The sequence below is a fragment of the Physella acuta genome, unplaced genomic scaffold (assembly GCF_028476545.2).
Source record: "Physella acuta isolate Inbredline_101_S28 unplaced genomic scaffold, ASM2847654v3 ptg001995l, whole genome shotgun sequence".
Classification (NCBI taxonomy): Eukaryota; Metazoa; Mollusca; class Gastropoda; family Physidae; genus Physella; species Physella acuta.
The window spans coordinates 100,056-126,922 of record NW_026733500.1 but is presented as its reverse complement, the minus strand read 5'-3'; the positions used below and the strand labels follow the sequence as shown (position 1 = coordinate 126,922).

At 33.6% G+C, this 26,867-nt stretch overlaps 3 protein-coding genes across 16 annotated transcripts; 2 read left to right on the top strand and 1 right to left on the bottom strand.

The window, feature by feature from the left end:
* Positions 1-1,057: 1,057 nt before the first annotated feature.
* LOC131931626 (dynein light chain roadblock-type 2) lies at positions 1,058-9,070 on the bottom strand. Its single transcript, XM_059288435.1, has 5 exons — positions 8,986-9,070; positions 5,337-5,408; positions 3,526-3,604; positions 3,033-3,200; positions 1,058-1,803 (listed from the first exon to the last, which is right to left on the bottom strand). The coding sequence occupies exons 2-5, from the start codon at positions 5,337-5,339 to the stop codon at positions 1,757-1,759; spliced, it is 297 nt and encodes a 98-aa protein (XP_059144418.1). The 5' UTR covers positions 5,340-5,408; positions 8,986-9,070; the 3' UTR covers positions 1,058-1,756.
* A 39-nt stretch (positions 9,071-9,109) lies between these two features.
* Positions 9,110-12,473, top strand: LOC131931623 (zinc finger protein 62 homolog). 6 transcript variants are annotated; one of them, XM_059288426.1, is made up of 2 exons: positions 9,110-9,132; positions 10,055-12,473. In XM_059288426.1, the coding sequence occupies exon 2, from the start codon at positions 10,074-10,076 to the stop codon at positions 12,297-12,299; it is 2,226 nt and encodes a 741-aa protein (XP_059144409.1). In that variant the 5' UTR covers positions 9,110-9,132; positions 10,055-10,073; the 3' UTR covers positions 12,300-12,473. The 6 variants fall into 6 exon arrangements, with proteins under 6 accessions (XP_059144409.1, XP_059144404.1, XP_059144405.1 ...); XM_059288421.1 differs by lacking the exon at positions 9,110-9,132 and adding an exon at positions 9,182-9,321; XM_059288422.1 differs by lacking the exon at positions 9,110-9,132 and adding an exon at positions 9,185-9,282.
* A 145-nt stretch (positions 12,474-12,618) lies between these two features.
* LOC131931624 (zinc finger protein 184) lies at positions 12,619-26,557 on the top strand. 9 transcript variants are annotated; one of them, XR_009384311.1, is made up of 3 exons: positions 12,619-13,004; positions 23,622-25,765; positions 26,114-26,557. XR_009384311.1 is itself a non-coding variant. In XM_059288434.1 (3 exons), the coding sequence occupies exons 1-3, from the start codon at positions 12,957-12,959 to the stop codon at positions 26,156-26,158; spliced, it is 636 nt and encodes a 211-aa protein (XP_059144417.1). In that variant the 5' UTR covers positions 12,619-12,956; the 3' UTR covers positions 26,159-26,557. The 9 variants fall into 9 exon arrangements, 8 of the variants coding, with proteins under 8 accessions (XP_059144417.1, XP_059144410.1, XP_059144414.1 ...); XM_059288434.1 differs by having other exon boundaries at positions 23,622-24,164; XM_059288430.1 differs by lacking the exons at positions 12,619-13,004; positions 26,114-26,557 and adding exons at positions 19,633-19,715; positions 20,451-20,560 and having other exon boundaries at positions 23,622-25,960.
* Positions 26,558-26,867: the final 310 nt, after the last annotated feature.

Sequence of the window (26,867 nt, the reverse complement as noted above, 5' to 3'; positions counted from 1 at the left end):
ATGTGTAGGACAACAAAATGATGCTTTGAAGTAATCAAGATATTTTTTGTAGGAGCTTTCCATAAATAATTAGCAGATTTTATGCCTATTCCCCTCCCCCAATCCTTATAAAATAACCAGGCATTTCTTACCACCCAATAGGCTTGAAAAGTCTATGTAATCATACTAAATTTTTTAAAAAATCTTTTAGAAAATATGGCTGGTGATAAAATTATAAAAATTAAATATAATTTTAAAAACTTTAAGCTGTTTTTAATTTTTTGTATTGAATATCAGCTGTTGAAAAGCCATTAAGAATTAATTTATCAATTAAAATATTTTTTAAAAAAACGCCTTCAACCTCATGTTGAAGTCAGCCGGAATGACCAGTAGAGTAAAACAATAAGTCAGAATGATTCTTTTCTCCATGATAAAATACACAATAGTGGTCTATGCTATAAAGCATAGTTTTGTATTTATATAAAACAATATAACATCCCCTATCACCACAATACCCTGTCTCTACTAATCCAAATTAAAAATAAAAGTGTTTGCTAAATTACAATAATATAACTAGTAATTATTTATTTGACTATTTCTAGCCTTTAATAAAAACTGGAAGTCATTTTGCACTTACTACACAAATGTTATTAAATATTCAATTTTGGTTGAAAAATATGCTTTCTGGCAGCAAAAATTTGGAATCAGCTTTTCAAGTCTCTATTTGTCATACAGTTCACCATGCCTTATACAAAGTTACAATTTATTTACCCAACCCAATCCATGGTTAAATTAATTATGTAGGTCCAGAAAAAAATCTATTAGCTGTATGTAATTAAGTACGATAATTTTCTTAATCAGTCAGTAAGAATTGCCTGTTTAATATTATTTATCATGAATGATAAAGATGTTGTCTTTCAAATTGTGCAGTGGGCTACTACAGTGTCCCTAAGTCAACACTGTTATTAACAACTTACATGATACAGCCTTCTAAATGTATATTTATCATTATATTATTGCTAACCACTCAACAAAAATGAATGCATTTGCTTTAGCAATAAAATATGAAAACAACAATAAAATGAGGAAATATTTATTAAAATCTAAGATTGTGCATGCAGAATACAGATTAAAAAGTTAATAAAAATTGTCCTTAGCATATTTTTATAGAACAAATCACACTTATAGCAAAATGGTGAAGCTTTTTTTTCCAAGTTTAATTGAAATTAAATCTCTCTGAAAGATGGAAAACATCAACGATAAGTTGTAAATATTATAAACATTTTTTCAGACAACCAAGCATGCTCACAAGTTAGCTACAATATTTGGTTTAATGCAGTTTAAATAAAGCTAAAAGTTTATGTACACAGTATAAGTAGAGATTAAAAGAAAATAAAACATTAAAGCGACTTAGAGGCTTGACTTAGAGAATACATCACAAGTATCTTGATAGCTTTGAGATAAGAATTTTGTCATCTTTTTAAAAAAATATAAAATTGATTATGAGATGTTCACAGACTCATACTCAGAAAGATTAAAGAATACACAATTTTTAAACAAAATCTGTTTCAAAAAGAAACAATTAACTAAATATAGTTTGTAAACTGGAGCAATAAAAAAAAAATATTAAAAAATTTTTAAAATCACTTTTAAGGATTAAGTACATTCATCTCTTTAAAATCATGAGTTTTCCATTCCTACTTATCAAAGGGAAAATTCAACCTTTAGATTCAACTGGAAGCTTGACAAACATGTGATGAATCCTCTGTTGCTACTATTAGCTTTGTTCATCTTGTTGTATGACTATGAGAAGAAACTCCTTATCTAAATAAAGAGAGAAAATGCAATAGTTATAATAAAAGGGACTGAAACCCCATGGACATCCACTCTTCTTTGAAGTAGATATAGCAACAAAAAAAACCAGTGATTATATAAATTTATAGAAAACACAAAATGCAGGCATAACTATCAAAATTTTCATCAATTTGATAAATAATGTCTTGAATACACTTGTGAAGCAATTGTTCTTTGTGTATTTGGAAGGCCACATCAAATACTGAACTGGAAACAAGTGCCAGCATTATACAGTACTGTTTGTTTTTGACCTGTCACCCCAAGCAACAAACATTCTTAACTCCATCATCTTGGACTGTTGACTTAATAGTCAATCTTTGTTCATCTATTGTATTGTTAAACTTGTTCATTGAGATAACCTTTGACCTTCACCAAACTCTGCATTTTTTAACATAGAAATTGTTACATTGACATATAACAATTTAGGGCCAAATGTTTAAGGTAGAGAATTAAAACAGTAAAATACCCATGAGGTAGATTAGGTAGAATTCAGTGACCTCCACATATATAGGGATAGTGCTGTCAGCACTTTACCCAGCAGTCTTAAGTAAAGAATGTACTTAACCTTTCTTCAGTGTATACAATTAATAAAAAAAACCCACTTTAACTATAATTATTAACACAAAATTATGCAGACAACATAAAGATTAATATTACAAGCTTTCGTGGAGGTGAGTAGATAGGAGGTGACGTACAAAAGGAGGTGAGTAGGGAGGAAGGTTAATAGGGAGGAGGGTTATGTTCAAGGGAAGTGGGTAGGGAGCAGGGTTATGTTCAAGGGAAGGGGGCAGGGAAGAGGGTTATGTTTAAGGGAAGTGGGTAGGGAGGAGGGTTATGTCCAAGGGAAGGGGGCAGGGAAGAGGGTTGTGTTCAAGGGAAGTGGGTAGGGAGGAGGGTTATGTCCAAGGGAAGTGGGTAGGGAGGAGGGTTATGGCCAAGGGAAGGGGGCAGGGAAGAGGGGTTATGTCCAAGGGATGGGGGCAGGGAAGAGGGTTATGTTCAAGGGAAGTGGGTAGGGAGGAGGGCTATGTCTAAAGGAAGTGACTTGGGAGGAGGTTATGTCCAGGGGAGAAGGGTTATGTTCAGTATGTTTGTTTTATAGTTGCTAATCCCAGGGTCTCTTGTTTATACATTTTGTAATTATGTTAAAGATAATATAATATACATACTAAAATAAAATACTAAAAAAAACAACTTACCAGGCGCGCACATGATCTCATTCTTACGGGAACGAATGCGCAAGAACTTGAGGTCATTAGAAGGGTCAATATCTCTTACAGTGCTGCGTGCCTTTGCAGTCAAACTATGAATAAGACTGGCATATTGCACAGTGGTGGAATTGTCCAGAGTTGTTTTAATGGGAATACCTAAAGAATTAAAGATTAGCAAAAGACAAAATTATTTTGTTTTAAGTGTACTGTTCATAGAATTGATATAATTTATAAATCAACTATCTCCTAAATAAAATCTGGTTTTGCTTTCATAAGTCTAATTATTTTTACTTCATTTTATTTAATTGTTTGTGCGGTCCAATCTAAAAACAGAAAGCTACAAAAATTACATTTTTTTAAACCCTCTTTTATACCAAATCAGTGTTTTTTATTACTAAAATTAGGATAAATAATACAGATATTAAAAGCTAATTTAATTGACTAAATTAAGATTAAAAATATACTCCTAAAAAAGGCCTACCTTCACTGTTGACAACTATGGTCCCAGTAACACCCCTGTGTGACTGTATTCTTTTAAGTGTCTCTTCAACTTCTGCAGCCTATTCACATAAAGACAGATGACAAAGTTGAATTATCTAATATCTCATAGCATACAGTTATTTATTATTTGCTTATGTTAAATAAAGTTGTCTTATTATTAACATAATCAAACAAGAAGGACCCTTGAAGGTATTTTGACTATAATAAAAAATTTTGCTTCTTCTATTTTAAAAAAAATTACATTATCAAAAGCTGTGTATTTTTAAAATTCACATTTTTTAAAAACTTAGAAATATTTACTTATTAATACTGTTAGAGTTTACTAATATAAGTAAGTAAGCAATTTTTCAACTCCCTAGAAAAATTCTAAAATGCCTAAGTACATTACAGTTCAAGTTACTAGGATGTTCCTGAGATCCACCCAGTTCAGATGGGTACTAACATAGGGAAAGTAAAGGCACACTATCCCTTTATATGCCGAGGTCACAGAAATCAAGACTCTACTTATCTGCCCTATTAACTGCCAGGTAAGCTTACAAAAGGGAAACATTTTTTTTTACAGAGCCAACTTCTTTGAAGTCTTGGGCATTAAAAGTTAAGTGATAAGTTATTCAAGGGCACTAATCAGACAATGTACCCCAAACCTAGACCAATGATCTAAAAAAATTTTAAATATATTGGTTCCTGAATTTATTTTAAAGTTAAACTGAGTGTTTACTTAACAAGCGATGGATATTGATTCTACTTAGCAAAACATGCTCACAAATTAAGTGATTTCATAAAAAAAAAAGAATTACCATTTCTGTTCTTAACCATTTATAAAAATCTTTGTTTTTATTTGCGATGGTAAAATTAGTAATAGTAACTAATAGTAATAGATTTTTGATTTTCACAAATTGACTCATCAATCAAAGACAATGCTAGTCCCACAACTACTTAAGGGGCCAAGACTCAGTGTCTTCTTCAAGCTTGTTGGCTTCAGTGCATAAAATGGTTAATTCTACTTGGCCTGGCTATAATTGAGTCATTAAACTTAAAATGTATCAGTAATTCAGCGCCAAATAAGCTAAAACCCTAGTGGCTTTGAGATGGATTTCTAGCATTTATATTCAGACTCAGTAGTATGGTTCAAATCTAAACATGGGTAGGCCTACATTTTAATTGAAACTAGTGAACTCTACTTCACTTGCCCCATAGACCGTCAGGTTTGAAAGGGAAACTTTACTTTACTACATTTTAATTAAATTTAGTGAATTTAGTGAGAATCCTTAATAAGTTAATACATAGTAATAATGCCTACCATGGGCATGACCGACTAATTACTCATTTTTATGACCACATGTTTTAATAACACTGAAAACAAAAAATTAAAATAATTAGTTAGGCCTAATTGTAATAATTAGTTAATTAGGCTTGATTAAATCTCTAGAATCCTTGGAGAGACCAACCAGCTTTATTGATATTCATTGATTGATGATGTCATTCTCAGTGTCACATTCAGTGACATTTAGATTCATTAATGACATTCAACTTTTGTAATCCTGCCATGTTGTAGTCTAATGAGTCTAATGTAAATGTAGTATGTAGTCAGTCACCAGCCAGTGTGTCACAACTACCAGACAAAAAAGTCGTCAAAGTCGCCACAATGTAGACAGATAACGCTTTATTTTTAAGATTTAATTGGCATGTGAATAATAATTGTACTGTTTTAAAGTGAAGTGTATTTTTAGATTTTATATTATAAGAAAAATAATAGGTTTAATTAGCTTGCAGATGCTGTAACACACTTACCATTCTGTTCTGTCTGTTATCACCGTTGCTAGGATAGAGCTTAAAGTATGTCGGATTCCGGAAGCTATTACACTTGTAAAATCAATTTAACAGGCCATAAAAATAAACTTTGTTAGCCAGCAAACAGACGATATTATTCAGATTTTAATGACTCATTGAGCCTAGCTTAGATCTAGATTCTAGATCTATATGTTTTTAGTAATTTTGTAATCACTTTAAAAAATTATAGATCTCAAAAATGTTATAGATCTATATAGACAATTTAAAAACTTACAATAATAAATTTTTAATGCAGTAAAACGTTAGAGTCACTCAAGTCATGAACAATGAATTCAAGCTAGAATAGAATTTGACCATTTATCAAAACTCAACAACCTTTAATCATTAATGGCGTCACAAATCAAGGATTGGGAGGGGGTGGGGTGGAAAAGGGAGTTGATGTTAAAGCCTTTGTGACGAGATGGAATGGGGGATGAGGAGGTTCGAGAAATGTGACTAATATTTGTGTGTGTCTATAATTTTAAGAACACAATTTTTAAAAAAAGTTTAAGTTGATTTGTTTTTTATTTTTAGGGCTCTACTCTCAACCTTTCAGACAAGCAGTCGTGTCTGATCCACTTTAAGGACTGGGACACTCAGCCTCTAGGTTAGCAATCACGACAACTCTTTCTTATGCGGTATAAAACTAGTCAGTGTTTCTTTTAGACTTTTTTTCTCCGGGAGGTGGGATAAGGAAGGGGCACTAGAAATGTTTATTGGGGGGGGGGGGGGGGATCAAAACAAATGTTCGGAAACTTGCGAGCAAAATTTCGAACACTTTTTACGCGATTGTATTCTATTTAAAAATTCAGCTAGATTCTATTTAAAAAGTGATTTAAAATATCCCAATTGCACAGGAGTTGCCATCCCCATTAGTGTTATCTAAGAGTATTCGAGAAAGTTTAGGGGAGATTTACTTTTTGAATAGAATTGCTTACTTTAAGAGTATGATTGCAGTAACACTAAAAATTAATTTGCGGTCAAAGGGGGGCAAACATGAAATTATGAAATTATTCCAACGTGTGGTTTATCCGAGGTTATCTTGCATATACTTTTCCGAGGGGGGGGGGGGACATTAGCTTAAAGAAATTAAACAAAAGCTAACGATTTACTAAGTAGCATACAATACAATTCTGATAACCTCATATTCAAAAGCCTTAAAAGAATAATTCAAGTATAAGGTCTTTAACGTATGAAGTTTCGTCAGTCTAACAGTAACAGTACTCAAGTTGTTGTGTTCTCCGGTGGGAGGAGGGACACCCCCCCCCCCGAAGAGATGCCTGGAAGTAACATTGGTTCTCACGGGAATAAAGTACTACTTCCGATTCCTGGAATTAAAAAAACCCGATAGAATTATTAGAATCTAGAAACCTTTGCATATAATACTTATATTTAAAATTTCGTTCACCTAACTTAATAGTACTTAATACTTAAACGGTGCTCAAGTTATAGACTTAAGAAAAAAAAAATAGACGGGCTCCGGAAGGTCAAAATTTGTCAAAATCTCGATTTAGATTTTTTTTTTTTTTTTTTTTTTTTTTTTTGCGTAGGGATGTGTAAAAAGTGTAAAACTGCGAAAATAGTCAAAATCTCTTAAAATGTGTGTGCACGATTTGATTTCTAGATCAAGATTCTAGAATCTAGATCTAGATCTAGATCTACTTCCTCTCTAACGAAGATCTAGTAATGTGTATACAAGGGTTCCCAGAAAGAACCGCAACGGAAAAAAGCGCAACGGAAAAAAGCGCAAATCAAAAAGCGCAACGGAAATAAGCGCACACGGAAAAAAGCGCAAAGAGAAAAAAGCGCACACAGAAAAAAGCGCAAAGAGAAAAAAGCGCAAACGGAAAAAAGCGCAAAGAGAAAAAAGCGCACACAGAAAAAAGCGCAAACAGAAAAAAGCGCAAACGGAAAAAAGCGCAAAGAGAAAAAAGCGCACACAGAAAAAAGCGCAAAGAGAAAAAAGCGCAAACGGAAAAAAGCGCAAAGAGAAAAAAGCGCACACAGAAAAAAGCGCAAACAGAAAAAAGCGCAAACGGAAAAAAGCGCAAAGAGAAAAAAGCGCACACGGAAAAAAGCGCAAAGAGAAAAAAGCGCAAACAGAAAAAAGCGCAAAGAGAAAAAAGCGCACACAGAAAAAAGCGCAAACAGAAAAAAGCGCAAACGGAAAAAAGCGCAAAGAGAAAAAAGCGCAAACGGAAAAAAGCGCAAACAGAAAAAAGCGCACACGGAAAAAAGCGCAAACGGAAAAAAGCGCAAACGGAAAAAAGCGCAAACAGAAAAAAGCGCACACAGAAAAAAGCGCAAACAGAATAAAGTGCAAACGGAAAAAAAGCGCAAACAGAAAAAAGCGCACACAGAAAAAAGCGCAAACGGAAAAAAGCGCAAACAGAAACAGAAAAATGCGCAACCAGAAAAAACACAACGAAAAATGTGCAAAAGAGAAATTTAGCACAAAGACCATATGGACTAGATGACACATTTATACATGACTGTTAGGGCTGCTGTGAGAGTGTCGTGTTTGATCACGTGATCTACTACCATTTAAAGCGTACCACTACCATCTGCATTCACATCACCACGATACAGGCGATAATCACTTTACACAATGCCTATTATTTTCTTGGTCAATAATTATTCAACTACTATTCTCGTATAAACATAAAACTATCGACATTACACGAAGTATCTTTCACATTCTCCCTAGTCCGAACTACCTAGCTTGCATACTATAACAACCCGTTCCTATGGCAAAACTTCACTCTCTTTCATCCGCGTCATCAAACATGCATTCGTCATATCTCTCGTAACAACATTCATTCGCACCAAAATAACAATTTTGTATTTAATATTTTTTCACATCATGACGCACCTACCTACCTACCTACTACCCACCTACCCACGTACCCACCTACCCGCCTACATACTTACCAAACTACCCACCAAAAAAGTATCGGCGAAGTTCGTAAGTTTCGTAAACTGTACTAGACATCTTTTTTTTAATGAAAATTCATTGACATCATTGACATATGTTACATATATGTTACATTTTGGTCTTTGTGCTAAATTTCTCTTTTGCACATTTTTCGTTGTGTTTTTTCTGGTTGCGCATTTTTCTGTTTCTGTTTGCGCTTTTTTCTGTTTGCGCTTTTTTCTCGTTGCGCTTTTTTCCGTGTGCTCTTTTTTCTCTTTGCGCTTTTTTCCGTTTGCGCTTTTTTCTGTTTGCGCTTTTTTCTGTGCGCGCTTTTTTCTCTTTGCGCTTTTTTCCGTTTGCGCTTTTTTCTCTTTGCGCTTTTTTCTGTGTGCGCTTTTTTCTCTTTGCGCTTTTTTCCGTGTGCGCTTTTTTCCGTTGCGCTTTTTGTTTTGCGCTTTTTTCCGTTGCGCTTTTTTCCGTTGCGGTTCTTTCCGGCCACCGTATACAAGAAAGTACAAATGCAAATTTGCGAGTTGCAGACCTGAAACAGGTGTGACGGCAATTTATTTTGGTTGATAGGTACTGTTTTTTTTAAATTGCGACTATGTTTGACGTGGAGTGGGGTGGGGGGAGGATTTATTTACACTTTGAGCTGAGTTTATTCGTAAAAACGTTAGAGAAGGCCTACTGCCATACCGCGTTTACACGTGCAACATGTATACTATACGCATGGGTCCTGTATACATGTTCTAAATCTAGTTCTAAATTATGGCGATGTGTTTTTTCAAGACGTGTACAGTATACATGTCGCAAGTGTAAACGTGGTGTTAATTTTACTTTTCTGTACGCAAGATTTATACTAATGTAATCTTTGCTTTAAAGAGTAAATAGAGTCTAGTCCACTTCAGTGTTAAATTCACCGGACCCCTCCCCTCTTCGCGTGAACGTCTTAAGCTTAAAAAATGACTTAAACGAATGACACCTCGAGTATAGGTCCTACATCTCGATCTAGACTCTAGAGTTAAGACTGTTGTAGGCCTAAACATCTCTAGACTAGACTCACTAGACGGAGTATCATACAACGCCTAATTTAATTTTCACGTCGTCGTTCGCTATCTAATTTTTACTTTAAAATTTAAAATAATTAGATCTAGATCTAGACTCTAGATTAATATCTAATATCTAGATCTAGATCTTTTTAGATTCTAGATCTAGCACAAGAGATGACAGTAATTTAAGTAATTATGATTAAAAATAGAAAATGGTCAAATATTTTTATACATTCCATTCTTCAACGAGAATTCTTTAAAAAACTTTATATTTTCAAATTTATTTCTTGGTCTTGGTAGAAATAATACTAGATCTATACAGAAGCTTTTCCACCTTATTTTAGAAAATAACCTAGATCTGCATATGGCATATAGATCTAGATCTATAATCAATCAGACATTACCAGTCATTTTTACATTTCTTTAGTTGGCAGCTATACCATTAAATATTAAAAAATAATATTTCTCTTGGTTTTTTTTTTAAAATTAAATGGTCAAATTTTAATAAAGTGGCAAAATCTTCTTACGGCTAATTTAAAAATGTAAACCAGTTCCAAAAGTTTTTTTTTTTTAAATATTAATTTCAAATTCATAACAATAACAGAATATTCTGAATGCTATTTTTATTTTTTCCCATGCTGTGCATTTTTATATAAAAATCTGTGTAGTATTTAATTGAGAATATTTTTTAAATTGTAATATTTCTTTTTCCTCAGTTACATAAAAGCTAACAAAATGAAGGAAGTTAACTTTCAAAATGAAGAGGTGGCTAAACACAAATCAACAGAAATTAGTGAACTTGATGTTATAACTACAGATTCAGCAGCTGATGATCATACTACAACATATATGACACAAGAGCTTTCTACTAATAATAACACAGAACATGTTTCAAATGGCCAGTTCAGTCCTTCATCTGATTCAACAAATAAAACTGGATATGAAAACAAGAACACAGTAGCAAAGCTGCACAAGTGTAAAAAGAAATATGAATGTGATGTGTGCCATAAAACATTTTTAAATAGGAAAGATTTATCTATGCATAAAATTCACTCTGGAGAAAAACCACACAAGTGTGGAGTGTGTCATAAAAAATTTATTCACAGGCAACACTTGTATAATCATACAAAAATTCACATCATTGATAAACCATATGAGTGTGAAGTATGCAGCAAGAAGTTTTTTAAGAGGAATGATTTATCTATGCATAAAATTCACTCAGGAGAGAAACCTTTTGAGTGCGAAGTATGTCATAAAAAATTTGCTTTTATTATGAATCTAACCAGACATAATAAGAAAATTCATTCTGGGGAAATAATTGAAAATGATCATTCAGTAGATAAACCGTATGAGTGTCATGTATGTCATAAAAAGTTTAATTACAGGAAACAGTTGTACACTCATAATATATTTCACTTTGTAGATAAACCATACAAGTGTGAAGTATGTCACAAGAAGTTTTTTAATAGGAAATATTTATTAATGCATAAAATTCACTCAGGAGAAAAACCTTATGAGTGTGAAGTATGCCACAAAAAATTTGCTTTCATTACAAATCTGTCCAGACATAAGAAAACTCATTTTGAAGAAAAATTTGAAAAAATGTATTCAAGTTCAAGAATGGATGTCATTCAATCAGAAGAAAAACCTTATGAGTGTGAAGTATGCCACTTAAAATTTGCTTTAGTTAAAAGTCTAGCCAGACATAAGAAAACTCATGTAATAGAAAAACCCGAAGAAATGGATTCTATTGTAAGAAAGAAACCAGACGACCTTCACTCAGTAGAAAAACCTCATGAGTGTGGTGTATGTCATAAAAAGTTTAATCGCAGGAAACAGTTATATCATCACAATAGAAGTCATGTAGGAGATAAACCATCTGAGTGTGATGTCTGCCACAAAAAATTTGTTTTCATTACAAATCTATTCAGACATAAGAAAACTCATTTTGAAGAAAAATTTGAAAAAATGTATTCAAGTTCAAGAATGGATGTCATTCAATCAGAAGAAAAACCTTATGAGTGTGAAGTATGCCACTTAAAATTTGCTTTAGTTAAAAGTCTAGCCAGACATACGAAAACTCATGTAATAGAAAAACCTGAAGAAATGGATTCAACTGTAAGAAAGAAACCAGACGACCTTCACTCAGTAGAAAAACCTCATGAGTGTGGCTTGTGTCATAAAAAGTTTTACCGCAGGGAACAGTTATATCATCATAATAAAAGTCATGCAGGAGATAAACCATATGAGTGTGATGTCTGCCACAAAAAGTTTTCAGGAAATGGCTTTTTAAAAAAGCATAAGCTGATTCACACAGGACAGAATCTGTTTCAATGTAATGTATGTCACAGGAAGTTTGTTTTCAGCCAACACCTAGCACAGCATAAACAAACTCATGATGCAATAAAAACACATGAGTGTGATTTTTGCCACAAAAAGTTCATGTATTTTAAGCAATTATTGATACATAAAAAATTTCACTCTGGTGAGAAACCTTATGAATGTGAAATTTGTCATAAAAGGTTTGCTGGAAATGCCAATTTAGAAACTCATTTGCAACTTCACTCAGGAGAGATAGCCTATGAGTGTGATGTATGTCATCAAAGGTTTTCTCGACAAGGTACCCTAATAATACATAAACAGTTTCACACTGGGGAAAGAAATTTTGAGTGTGAGTTGTGTCACAAAAAGTTTATAGCGAAGGGACATTTGTCTCGACATAAACAGACTCATTCAGAATATAATACAGAAGAATGTCATTTGTGCAAAAAAACATTTTTTAATAGTTTCTTACTGTCTAAACATCTGTATTTGCATACAGTAATGTTACCAGAAGCACAAAAGTGTGAAGAATGTGGAAAAATGTTTACGAGGAGTGATACTCTGCAGAAGCATAAAGACAAGCATGCGGGCATAAAATTACCTAAAAAGTTTGAAGTCCTCAAACAGGTTTTATTGTAATGATAGTGTGCACTAAGTTGAAACTCAGTAACTACTTATGTGATGTAAAATTGGTTCATTGTAAGTTAAGCATGAAATTGTGTGATTCAAGACAATAAATAAAAACTGGGGTGTGTTAATTCAAAGGAATTACCATTATCACATCAACTTAGTAATTTTGATTTATTCAGCTTATTAAAACAGCATACAAATTTTACCATTGCAACCAGTTAATGTATATAATTTTGGAAAGTTGTAAGTTAGAATTTTTTGTACATACTAGACCTATTACTTATTATTTTTATCAGAATGATCTAAAAATTTATTTGAAGCCTATGTGATGTACTGAAAATTATCCACAAAACAAAGTCCTTCTAATGTAAGCCTTTGTTGTTAGATGTTATTATTAATAGAGATATGATCATAAATCTTTGTGTTCAATTAAATTACTAGTAATGGTGCTCTTAGTACTCTTAGCATACATAATGATTAGTTTGTATACTATTTTTAGTACATAAAACCTCACCATAGAAAACCATGTATTAATGACTCCATAACAGTAGATGGTTTTAATATTCCTCGGTTTAAAAAAATACATATTTTACAGGCAACCTCTGATGAATGCTTTAGTCACATCATGGAAAGTAATTAGTGCTTACCACACAATGCCTCTGTGGTATGGATCTTGAACATGAAGGCTACTGCAAGACTGCATTTTGTTCTAAGGTATCAATAGACATGTTCATACCTAAAGAGAGAATTGCAATTTGTGGGATGAAGACAACTTCATTATCTCAAACATGCTGACTCCATTAACCATTTTCTGGACTAACACTTTTTCTGTAACTATTAAATAAAAAACTGAACAAAACAGAAAACTCATGCAAATTATTATTGCAATTTACACACTATTAGACTCGGATGTTGTTATCTATTGTTAATTAAAGTAAAGTGATCTCCCTTCATGTTTCTTTACTAGTGACCATGAAAATCTCTCTGCTAGTCATGTTCCTTTTGAGCTGGATGTAAAGTCCCTCTCATTTTGTTGATCCTTGGCTTGTTACCTGCATTCATCCCAAGGACATGCCCTCCCCCCCTTTCATCCCCTTCAGCATGGTCAGTGCCCACAGGATCAAAAAGAAGAAATATATTTATTTATATTTTCAATTTGTCATTTCTGAAATTAAAACATTAATATAAAAACCAAAACAAAATGAGTAAAAAGAGCTAAATTAAACACCAAAGTTCTTACAATTTTTATTACAATATTATTATATAAATTAAGCATCCTGTTGCAAAATTATTCATGAAAGCTATTGATCATATGTTACATAACTTAATGCTTGGGCAATTATCAATCTTAAAAGCAACAAAAAATAATTTTACTTGCCTTAGAGATTAGAATAAGAAAAAATGATATAATAAAATGACGGAAGCTAGTCTACACAAACAATTCTGGCTTGCAATAATTAACATTTTGATAAATAGGATGCTTTTAATGCTTTCATATACTATGGATACATAATGCCAAAAAATGATTTTTAAAAATATGTATTATAATGTAATCTATACATTTTAAACATGAACAAATTATTATCACTTGTATTATTATCACTTACAGCATTAATATTTCCAAAAATTTCTATTACATTAACAAAATAGACTATAGGCTATACTAAAATGATCTAAGATTTTAAAATAATGTTAGTTAAATTAAGATAACTGATATCCAAGTTAATGTATGCCCTTTATAGAAAAAAAAGCTTGAATGAAAAAATATCTGCTCAGTGTGTTTTCTAGAAGAATATCCAAGCCACACTTGAATGCAAGATTAGAAGTATTATTACAGTTGTTGAGCATTTTATAAAAATAGCTCAGCAAAATGTCTTTCCTTTTTGGAAATTCAGATATTTGTTTGGGTTCTGCTTCATGCTTCTCACCAGTTACAAAGTTCAAGTTGAATTTAACATGAGGAGGATGACTTTCATCAGTCTCATCTTTACTGCCATCTTTATCATCTTTATTGTACAGCTCTGTTAGTTCATGTGAACTCAATGCTCTCACTTGCCGTATGCCTGCCTAGTGTGTAGCTAGTATACTAGAGTCCAGAGTTAACATTCTAGTATGTAAAAAGGGGTGGTACTAACTAATCTGCCTTAATGCTTTCCCTGATAAGCCATGTGTGTAATACATTACATAACATGACATAGAGGTGAGAAATGTTGAGGGGAGAGCAGTGGTACTGGTTTCCCCTTTGTTCTCCTTGCTGGACCCTGAAGGCCATAAATTACATAAGGAGATGCAATCTCTGGTTGGCTGAGATCTAAGAACTTAGTCCATGTTACCTACAAAGAGATAAGTTTTATGGTGGGTTAGATACAGGTGGGGGCTGGGTATCATGGGGGTGAGAAATTGTGAGGGGAGAGCAGTGGTACTGGTTTCCCCTTTTTTCTCCTTGCTGGACCCAGAGGGCCATACATTACATAAGGAGATGCTAACTCTGGTTGGCTGAGATCTAAGAACTTAGTCCATGTTACCTACAAAGAGATGAAATTTTATGGTGGGTTAGATACAGGTGGGGCTTGGCTATCATCGAGGTGAGAAATTGTGAGGGGAGAGCAGTGGTACTGATTCCTCTTTGGTCTCCACCCTGCTAGACCATGAAGGCCATATATTACATAACATGCCACCCCAGATTGTCTGAGATCTGTAACTGTAATCCATGTTACCTACAAAAGAGATGAAGTTTTATGGTGGGCCAGAAACTGGTGGGGGCTGGGTATCATGGGGGTAAGAAATTGTAAGGGGGGAGCAGTGGTATTAATGTGTCTGTTTACTTCCCTGCTGGACCATGAGGGTCATAAATTACATAACATACCACCCCAGATTGGCTGAGACCTAAGAACATTTATTCCTGTTACCTACAAAGAGATTAGAAGTTTTATGGTTGGTTAGAAACAGGTGGGGGCTGAGTCGGCTGTATTGCCCCTTAGGGGTAATAAGTACATGTACCATTTTAAAAATTACCTTGCTAACATCAGGTGGCTTAATATTTACTTTTTAACAGGTTAGAATTGTATTTCTATCATTTAGACACAAGTCTGTTTAACAATTAATACATTTTGTGTTAACTATTCCTATACCAGTGTCATATTCAGTGGTCTAATAAATGAGAAACGTGCACTTAGGGTTTCAAGAGCCACATAACAGTATCTGTTATAACTTTTCTAAACAGGCAAGCTAGTGGACAAAATTGATGTATTCATGTAGATTTAGTTATTATCTAACAAACAAAACCATTATGGTAATGATCAGTCAAGTTTTACTCTGATAATGATAAAAACTTTTTAGCATGGTAAAATGGGACAAATGTCTGCCATTTTGTTTTGGCACCAATAATCACTGTGCAAAAAAAATTAACCAAAATAAAACTATTCTAGTCATGGCTATAAAAATAGTGTTAAAATGTACAACAACCAATGCTCTAATACAGGAACAAAGAATGGGCTTGAAAAACTCATTTGGTTTATTACAAAGTGAAGTTTCCCAAGTTATGTCGATTTGGAAAAAAAGTTCACAAAATGGTTTTATGGAGATGAGAAATTTTAGGGAAAGAGCAGTGGGATTAAATCCTGTCTTATCCTCTCCCTATTGGACCAAGTGGGTCATAAATTACATAAAATGAATCCTCTGCTTCTCTGTTATCAAAGAACAGTTGTGGTTGTTACCTCAGAAGTATATTAGCAGTGTTATTGGGGGTTTTGTGGGGGTGGGGTGTTGATTGGGGCTTAATACCACACGGCTCTTAACGCCCTCCTTTACCCTATTAAAAATAATATGGCGGCAAATAAATGATGGTTTACAGTATTTTCGGTGGTTTTCGGAACGGCTCGACAGACTACGCCATGGTTTTACTGGTTGTTTTTTTTTACTGCTGTACAAAATATACCCAAATATTATTATTAATTACTATTAATTATAGATAAATCTAATATATAAAGTTCAATTCTGTATGTTTGTATGTCGTGGATTACACAGGAATATAAGAAAAAACGATACTTCCATGGATTCAAGTGTTCGATTTCTAAAGTGCTCATGGTCTAAATTTATGAGTTAAAAAATTAATATTGAAAGTGTTTTAAAACAATTTTCATTTTGCATACTTAAAATAATAATTTTCAATATGAACATTACATAATTTTTTTTTAAAAATGTATCAACGTTTATAACATTTCTGAAAATTTTTTACATTTAGTATGATTTAGTCCTTTAGCGCTCATTACGTCCCTTGATTAGAAAAACACAGTCTTCTCATCCGGCCCTCGGAGATCTTTTGGTCCACGGAAAAAAAAATGTTTGTTGGAGGTGGCTGAGAAAAATTTTCAAAAGAAGCTGAAAATGTAGCATTGGGTTCAAATACCATAGACGCAAATGTGGCCAGTTGCCCAGCAAATGACCTCCTTAAAGACATGTTCAACGAAGGGCGGGTGGGTTTTATCAGTATTTACCAAAGGAAGACTTTCCTAATATTAAAACTTTTGCATCAAAGTACCTTTCAAATTTTAGAACAACATAAAAACTTTATCAAGAATGAAGTAGGCCTACGTGAAGAACAATTTGACAACAAACTTGGACCTCGAGTGTGTTGTCGGTCCTCGACAGTGTTTCTTTCAGACTTTTTTTCCCGGGTGAGGGGCACTTGAAATGTGTATATATATATACATACATATATATATATATATATATATATATATATATTAAATTCCGTTTGGGGTAGACGTTCTTCGGGAGGGGGGGGGGGGGGCTCCGCCACCCCGAAGAGATGCCTGGAAGAAACTCTGGCCCCCGAACTTATATTTGATAGTTAATGCGGCCCTTGGGATGAAAAGTTTGGAGACCCCTGCACTAAACGTACTGCTTTCTTCTTATTTTTTAATCAAAGCAGAGGCGTAACGAGGGGGGGGGGACACATATGTCTTATGGGGCGCCAAAATGGGTTGAAAAAATAAATTGAAAGGTTGAGGGGGGTGCAAATCGAAAGTTTGAGGGGGGGGGGGGTGCAAATCGAAATCTTGAGGGGGAGGGGTGCAAAGTGAAAAGTTTGTCCCCGGGTGCTGGGAAGTGTCGCTACGCCTCTGAATCAAAGACAGGCGAAGTAACAAAATACGTCTTTATTCGGGAACGGGAATTCCCGCAGGTTATTATTTGTGTCTTTTTTGCGCATTCGTTTTGTCTGTCCTTTTTTTGTGCACGAAGGGGAATTCATTTTTGTTGGTCGCACCAGAAAACTCTTTTATAGACACCTGCTCCAAACTACAAGAAGATATACAATTTGATATAATATTAGCCGTCCCGGATTGTGTTGTGTTCGAGGTGTGTTGTGTTGGGTTTGGATTTGGTTTGTTTTCGTTTGCTTTTTCGTTTGCTTTTTCGTTTGCTTTTTCGTTTTTTTTTTGTGTTTGTATTGGTGTTTGTGGTTCTGGTTGGGTTTGTTGTTAGGTTTTTGTTTTCGTTTGTGTTTGTATTTGTAATTTTGTTTGCGTTATGTTTGCGTTTTTTGTTGTTCTTGTTTTGGTTAATTGTGGTTAGGGTGGGCAATGCCGGGTATATGATGAGGCCAGAGCAGGGCCTGGTCGGGACGGCTAGTGAATAATAAACCTAAATCAATGGCTTAATCAATATAGGCCAGAAATTAACTTTAGTTTAAACAAGAGTGTTTGCGAGCAAGATTTGCTATATACTAGGCCTATCTAACATATAAAGTTCAATTATGTATGTTTGTTTGTAAAATGTTTGTCGTGGATTACAAAGGAATATAAGAAAACGAAAAAATCGATACTTGGATGGATTTAAGTATTAGATTATTATAGTGCTCATGGTCTAGATTTATGAATTAAAAAATTACTATTGAAAGTCTTTAAAAACAATTTTCATTTTATATGTTTAGAATAATAATTTTCAATTTTGAACGCTACATAAAAAAATTTAAAAAGTGTATCAACGTTTATAAAATTTCTAAAATTGTGTCTGAAATGTATTTGTATTTTGTCCTTTAGTTCTCATAACGTCCCGTGATTTGGAAAACACAGTTACTTCCCTTTAAAAACCCATGAAATCGGGGGGAGAAAGAATTTACTTTTTATTACTTTGTTTTGGTGTTAGGAAAAAAAATTATTATATAATTAGCGGGGATTGATTATGTGCAATGTCGTTGGTATTTTTAATACTGCCTTTTATTTATTCCATACACTGAAGGTACTGTTTACTAACTTTTTTAAAAATCAGTAACAGTTAATAAGCCAGGTCCTACAAATCCTAAAGATTTAATTCTTTCCATTTACAGATAAGCTTGGAGTATTACAATTTTGTTAACTAAATTGAAACAGGCACGCCCGCCGGCGCCCCTCCACGGTTCGATTTGGCGCCCTGGGCTATTATGTGAGCGCTATGGTGCATAATTTCGTTTTAAACAGTGCGATAGACTTTGAATAAGAAAGGTTACTATAGTCTTTAAGTGAATCAAATCCGGGCGTCCTCCGGCACCCCGACAGGGTGCTATTTGGCGCCCCGGGCCTTCCCGTGTTCGCTATAGTACCTACGTTCGCGTAAGTGAGTTCAAAAGACTATGAATAAGTTGGGTACTATAGTCGTTTACTAAGTTGAATCAGGCGGTTACGCCTCACGTCGTCATGCTGCGATTTGGCGCCCCGGGCTAGACTGTGGACACTTTGAGTTTATATTTGCGTTTGTGTTTTCTTTGTGTTAGGGTTTGTGGTTGTGTTTGTGTTTGCGTTTGGATTTGTTTTCGTTTGCTTTTTTCTTTGCGTTTGTGTTTTCTTTGTGTTTGTGGTTGTGTTTGTGTTTTCGTTTGTGTTTGTATTATGTTTGCGTTGTTTTGTGTGTGTGTGTGTGTGTTTTGGTTTCGTTTGGTTGTGGCTGGGTTTGTGTTTGGATTTGTTTTTGTTTGCTTTTTTGTTTGCGTTAGTGTTTTCTTTGTGTTTGTGGTTGGGTTTGTCTTTGCGTTTGTTTTTGTGTTATCGTTTGTGTTTGTTTTGTGTTATGTTTGCGTTTTTTGTGTGTTTTGGTTGGTTGTGGTTAGGGTGGGCAATGCCGGGTAAATGCTGATTACTAAACACACAAGTTATGGTCCTTTACAGATAGATCTACGTTTTTCACAGAGGCCAGAGCATGGCCTGGCCGGGACGGCTAGTATTATATAAAAAGCAGCCATTTGTAAAATAGAGTGGCTTCCCCTGAATCTCGCACTAAGGGCCTGTAAGTTTACAAAAAAATTTACTACAAAAAATAACCTAAACAAGATGGCTGCTAGATCTAGATTTATATCTAGTCTAGTAAATGAGCATGGTTGCATCTGTTCGAAACATCGCTAGTCTTCATTTATTACTGAAAAGTTTCAATTCAATTGTTTAAAAACAGGTACAATCAGGTAGATCTAGATCTACATAAAATAAATGAAACAAAGAAACATTTTTTGTATTTTTCAAAACATAAATCCTCCTCAAAATGTGAAATAATTATTAAAATTTAAGGAGTCACCTGTTTTTCACAGTTTTTAGTAGTTTTTACTAGTCGCGGGCGATTTTACGTACCTAGAACAATAGATTACCATTGATTCTATATATAATATATACTATATAGATCTAGATCTATACACTAACTTCTAAGTCCAAATATTAAATAGTATATAATAAATATTAAGGAAGCGGCTATTGGGACCCGGGTCCTAATAGCCTCGGCCGCTATTGGGCCCCGGCATTAAGTACGTTAAGCACTTGTACAACCTGTATTAAAATTATACCTTTTATGTTTATTTGATTTTTCTTGTGCATTTGCTCGTATTTTGTTGTCTTTTATTGTAATTAGTTAGGCGGATTATCTAGCATTGGTTCTTGTGTTGCTATTTCTAAATACCCTATATTTAGTATTATTTAGCTATTTATACAAAATCATTAAATACTTAATAATAAATGTAAGACGTCGTGGTCGAGTGGAGAACACAGTACCTCCCGAATCTCGATCAGTTACGGGATCAAAACCTATCAAAGCTCTCGATTTTGCGTGAAGTAAGTTTATCTAAGTTTAACATCCAATTGAGTTGTTTGCGTGTCTTTTTTTAATTGTTTTTTTTTAAATAAATTTTTTTTCTTCTAGATTTAGGTTTTTAAACACGTCAATTATAAACATCGTTGCACCATTGATCGCCCGCTCACGTTTTCTGGTCAGCGCAAGAAAAATACCGACACTGTCTAGCCAGGGTCACTGTGAGTTCACTTTGATTTAGATGTGAACAGTGTAGGTGTATAGCATACGTCATAGCAAGACCATTACTATGAGCTTGTCGAGATTTGTCGTCGTTGTAGTGCCCCCCCCCCTCCCCCTCCCAGCCCAACAAGAGGGAAAAACGAATTTGGGGTCATTGTGAGTTCAAATGTTACAGATTGCTTCTATTAAAGCATACTACAACGCATGCGAGATATTCGTGTTCAAGAAAACGGGCCCGGGAGCTGTAGTCTGCTGCCTATATGAGCTATCTATATACATATATATATACATATATATACATATATATATATATATATATATATATATATATATATATATATATATATATATATATATATATATATTAGGATGGATAGACCTATGAAATCAAATTACGTTTAACAGAAGAAAATAAATAAAACACATTTTTACATGCGCGCTCAACATTCGCTCGGCCATGAAAGTTTATACCATAGGCCATAATTATGTTATAGACCTAACGACACCCGCTCATAATAACAGTTGTCAGGAATGATATCAGGTATTTAAAGCAAGATCTCAATATATCATTTTGAATTACAAGGAAAAAAACCACAACAGAAAATATATATTCTGCATCTTAAAAGAATTTTTTGTATAACTAAATCTTAAGAATTCTATTGGATGGTCCCAATAGCGGCCGAGGCTATTAGGACCCGGGTCTGAATAGATGCATCCAAATATTAAATATTATTACTAGATTTATTAAATTATTAGACTTAGTATCTATCGGTAATCTATTGTTTTATGTGCGTTCAATCGTCGGAGGCTAGTATTACTAGTAAGAATGTGAGAAAAAGTTGCCTCATCGTTAAGGCTTTAATAGAAGTATTATTGTGATATATTTATTTGTGTCAAATAGTATTCAGGGTTCATGCGGCCTCCTGAAATTCCAGGAGGTCATGGAAAACTCATAAAATTTTAAAAATTATAAAAACCTCCTGAATTTCTCATGAAATTTTTAAAAATTGTAAAAACTCCTGGAATTCTCATGAAATTGTAGAAATCTCCTGGAATTCTCATGAAATTTTAAAAAATCTCTTGAAATTCCGAATTTTCCACTGATGTTTTCAGTTAAATATTTTTGCAAAAAATTGTTAAAAAGTAGATCTATTATAAAATATTGCCAATCTTTGAAGGACAAATACATCAGCCAAGCTCGGTTCGTGTTTGATACAGTTTGTTTTAGGAAAAATAAAAATGACGTCACAGGCAATCTTAAATAGCAGTGTTATTCCTGCTGTGACGTGCGCTCTAGGCCTATTATATTCTGACCTCAAATGAGCTCACTGCGACATTTGTACTATTTCTTGTGATTTTAAAAATTTCCTGGAATTTATTTTAAACTCCTGGAAATCTCCTGGAAAACTCATGGAATTTATTTTTAGTTTTGGAGCATGAACCCTGATATTGGTAACTGAATAATAAACCAAAATCGATGACTAAATTAACTAAATATATCAATATAGGTCAGAAATTAACTTTAAATAGCAGTGTTTATGAGCAAGATTTGCAATAAAATCAATGGCCATCTGTAAGTTAGAGTGGTTTCCCCTGAATCTCAAACTATAATTTTACCAAAAAAAAAACTTAAGATGGCTTTTCAAGTAAATGAGCTTGGTTCCACTGATGAAAACATTGCTAGTCTTAATTTTTTTACTGAAAAGTTTTAATACAATTGTTTAAAAAACAGGTACATTAATGAAGCTTTGAAACATTTTTGTAACTTTCAAAACATAAATCCTCCTAAAAATGTAAAATAATTTTAAAATTTTTAGAGTCACCTTTTTTTTACATTACTAGTCTTGGCTGATTTTACGTACCTAATACGATAGATTACCCAACTATCTAACCATATATTTTATATCTACACTAGGGTAGATATTTCAAGTTCACCCTTTAAATCTCTAGCAGAACAAATCCCTGGCCTAACTCAAGTTGCCGAAATTCTACCATCCTTACCCTACCAATAAGTAATATGGCTAATAAACCTAAACCTTTAGATTACAATAATAAGTTAATAGAAGTTAATAACACTACAAACAACCTATTTTTTATGTAACAGTGAGTGGGGGAAAATGTCTTACAGAAAGTGTATACGAAATAAAGTCACAGATTTTGCTTGGAAAAAAGTCACAAAATGTTGCCAGCAGTTCTAAATAACTCCCTTTGTCTTTCCTTATGCATTTCTTGACACTTTCGGATGTTTCAGTATATTCTTCCAGGGCTTTTAATTTAGTAATCAGTGTGCCTCCCATCCAATGAGAGCCCTTTTTGCATGGTTTGACAGCATGAATGTGACTCCTTGAGTATGTGTAGCATTTTCATCCTCGTGGCCTGAGAACAGCAGTAGCTGTCCTTCTATTAGTCTTTTTTGTCCTCATCCACTCCATCTTGACTCGTTGATACCCAGGAAAGCTATTTTATAGTGTATCATTTCTGTGCCTACTTGGGTTACTTTTCCAGCTTCATACATTGTGCGGACATTCAAAGCTCCAATATTGATAATGATAGTTGACTTGGTGGAAATAATGGTAGTCGACCTGGTAGTTTCCAATACATATTGACTTTCACCACCCAGATTTATCAATTATCCATCAGGAGATCCATTCTTTCCCATGTCTGAGCTGTCTGTATTTCTCTTTGTCTGCATTTCTGTAGCGAGTTCTTTTTATGTTATAAGGTTGCTGACCTTACGTCTAGCTTTCGTCTAACCCCTACCCATACAGATCTTCCCAGCTTCGTTGAACCTGCCAGAAATTTACACTCTCACTTGAATAACTCTAGGGGTCATCGGGATACACAAGCTGCCTTGTTAAATTGTTAAATTTTAATAAAGTGGCAAAATCTTCTTATGGCTAATTTAAAAAATGGCATAAGGTTAGAAAGGTATATATGCCTTTAAAAACAAACATTTATAACTGTAAACCTATTCTACATGTTTTTTTTTAAATATTAATTTCAAATTCATGACAGAATATTCTGAATGCTATTTTTTTTGTAATACCTCTTTTTCCTCAGTTACACGCTTGTACCATAAAAGCTAACAAAATGAATGAAGTTAACTTTCAAACAGCTGTTGATGAAGAGGTAGCTAAATCAACAGAAATTAGTGAACTTGATGTTATAACTACAGATTCAGCAGCTGATGATCATACTAAAACACATATGACACAAGAGCTTTCTACTAATAATAACACAGAACATGTTTCAAATGGCCAGTTCAGTCCTTCATCTGATTCAACAAATAAAACTGGATATGAAAACAAGAACACAGTAGCAAAGCTGCACAAGTGTAAAAAGAAATATGAATGTGATGTGTGCCATAAAACATTTTTAAATAGGAAAGATTTATCTATGCATAAAATTCACTCTGGAGAAAAACCACACGAGTGTGGAGTGTGTCATAAAAAATTTATTCACAGGCAACACTTGTATAATCATACAAGAATTCACATCATTGATAAACCATATGAGTGTGAAGTATGCTGCAAGAAGTTTTTTAAGAGAAATGATTTATCTATGCATAAAATTCACTCAGGAGAGAAACCTTTTGAGTGCGAAGTATGTCATAAAAAATTTGCTTTTTTTACGAATCTAACCAGACATAACAAAACCCATTCTGGGGAGAAAATTGAAAATAATCATTCAGTAGATAAACCATATGAGTGTCGTGTATGTCATAAAAAGTTTAATTACATTAAGCAGTTGTACACTCATAATATATTTCATTTTGTAGATAAACCATACAAGTGTGAAGTATGTCACAAGAAGTTTTTTAATAGGAAATATTTATTAATGCATAAAATTCACTCTGGAGAAAAACCTTATGAGTGTGAAGTATGCCACAAAAAATTTCCTTTTATTACAAATCTATCCAGACATAAGAAAACTCATTTTGAAGAAAAATGTGAAGAAATTTATTCAAGTTTTAGAATGGATGTCATTCAGTCAATAGAAAAACCTTTTGAGTGTGAAGTATGCCACAAAAAATTTCCTTTTATTACAAATCTATCCAGACATAAGAAAACCCATTTTGAAGAAAAATGTGAAGAAACTTATTCAAGTTTTAGAATGGATGTCATTCAGTCAATAGAAAAACCTCATGAGTGTGAAGTATGCCACTTAAAATTTGCTTTAGTTAATAATCTATCCAGACATAAGAAAACTCATGTAATAGAAAAACCTGAAGAAATGGATTCAACTGTAAGAAAGAAACCAGACGACCTTCATTCAATAGAAAAACCTCATGAGTGTGGCTTGTGTCATAAAAAGTTTTACCGCAGGGAACAGTTATATTATCATAATAGAAGTCATGTAGGAGATAAACCATATGAGTGTGATGTCTGCCACAAAAAGTTTTCAGGAAATGGTTTTTTAAAAAAGCATAAGCTGACTCACACAGGACAGAATCTGTTTCAGTGTAATGTATGTCACAGAAAGTTTGTCTTCAGCAAACACCTAGCACAGCATAAACAAACTCACCATGCAGTAAAAACACATGAGTGTGATTTTTGCCACGAAAAGTTTGTGTTTTTTAAGCAATTATTGCTGCATAAAAAATTTCACTCTGCTGATAAATATTTCGAGTGTGGATGGTGTCACAAAAAGTTTTTAAGGAAGGATTCTTTGTCTCGACATGAACAGACTCATTCAGAATATAATACAGAAGAATGTCATTTGTGCAAAAAAAAATTTTTAAATAGTTTCTTTCTGTCCAAACATCTGTATTTGCATACAGTAATGTTACCAGTGGCAAAAAAGTGTGGAAAATGTGGAAAAAGGTTTACGAGGAGTGATACTCTGCAGAAGCATAAAGAAATGCATGCGGGTACAAGAAATAAAATACCTAAAAAGTTTGAAGTCCTCAAACAGGTTTTCTTGTAATGATAGTGTACACTTAGTGGAAACTTAGTAACTACATATGTGATGTAAAATTAGTTCATTGTAAGTTAAGCATGAAATAGTGTGATCCAGGACAATAAACCAAAACTGGCATGTGTTAATTTAAAGGAAATACCATTATCACATCAACTTAGTAACTTTGATTTATGATATTTGCCAAAGTTTTCCTAAAACAGGCAGTTTTTGAACTTTTTCAGCTCATTAAAACAGCATACAAAAATTACCATTGCAACCAGTAATGTGTATAATTTTGGAAAGTTGTAAGTTAGAATTTTTGTACATAATAGATCTAGTACTTATTATTTCTATCAGAAAGATTTTAAAATTTATTTGAAGCCTATGTGATGTACTGAAAATTATCCACAAAACAATGTCCTTCTAATGTAAGCCTTTGTTGTTAGATGTTATTATTAATAAAGATATGATCATAAATCTTTGTATTCAGTTAAATTACTAGTAATGGTGCTCTTAGTACTCTTAGCATACATAATGATTAGTTTGTATACTATTTTTAGTACATAAAACCTCATAGAAAACCATGTATTAATGACTCCATAACAGTAGATGGTTTTATTATTCCTCGGTTTAAAAAAATACATATTTTACAGGCAACCTCTGATAAATGCTTTAGTCACATCATGGAAAGTAAATAGTGCTTACCACACAATGCCTCTGTGGTATGGATCTTGAACATGAAGGCTACTGCAAGACTGCATTTTGTTCTAAGGTATCAATAGACATGATCATACCTAAAGAGAGAATTGCAATTTGTGGGATGAAAGACAGCTTCATTATCTCAAACATGCTGACTCCATTTTCTGGACTAGCACTTTTTCTGTAACTATTAAATAAAAAACTGAACAAAACAGAAAACTCAAGCTAATTATTATTAGAAATATTAACTTCAAGCAGCTTCACTGATCTATTTGTTATAGCAGGAGGTTGAAAGAATTATTAGAACGAGCCGACCCACAGCGAATCATACGCAGCTATTTAGTTGTTGTTTTTTCTACTTTTCAGTTCTTCATAATTTGTGAATTCGACACCACCAACGCTGCAAATATTTCTTTAAAACACTATAAGTAGCTCGTTAAGGACGATAACCCCCCCCCCACGTTTAAAATTGTTTCAAACTAAATTATCTGCCCCTAATAGTTGTCACTGAACCCGGCTCTGTTTGTAAACATTTAGAGTGAACCACAGCTCACCAGACCATGTAGGGGTGGGGGTGGTAGGGAGCACGTTTACAGCTTGTTTTCTAGCGTCTCCCAGAAGAGAATTATATATATACCAGCAGCTCTAAATCACTGACTCAGATGTTGCAGAGGTAGGCTATCTATAGTTGATATGGTGATCTCCCTT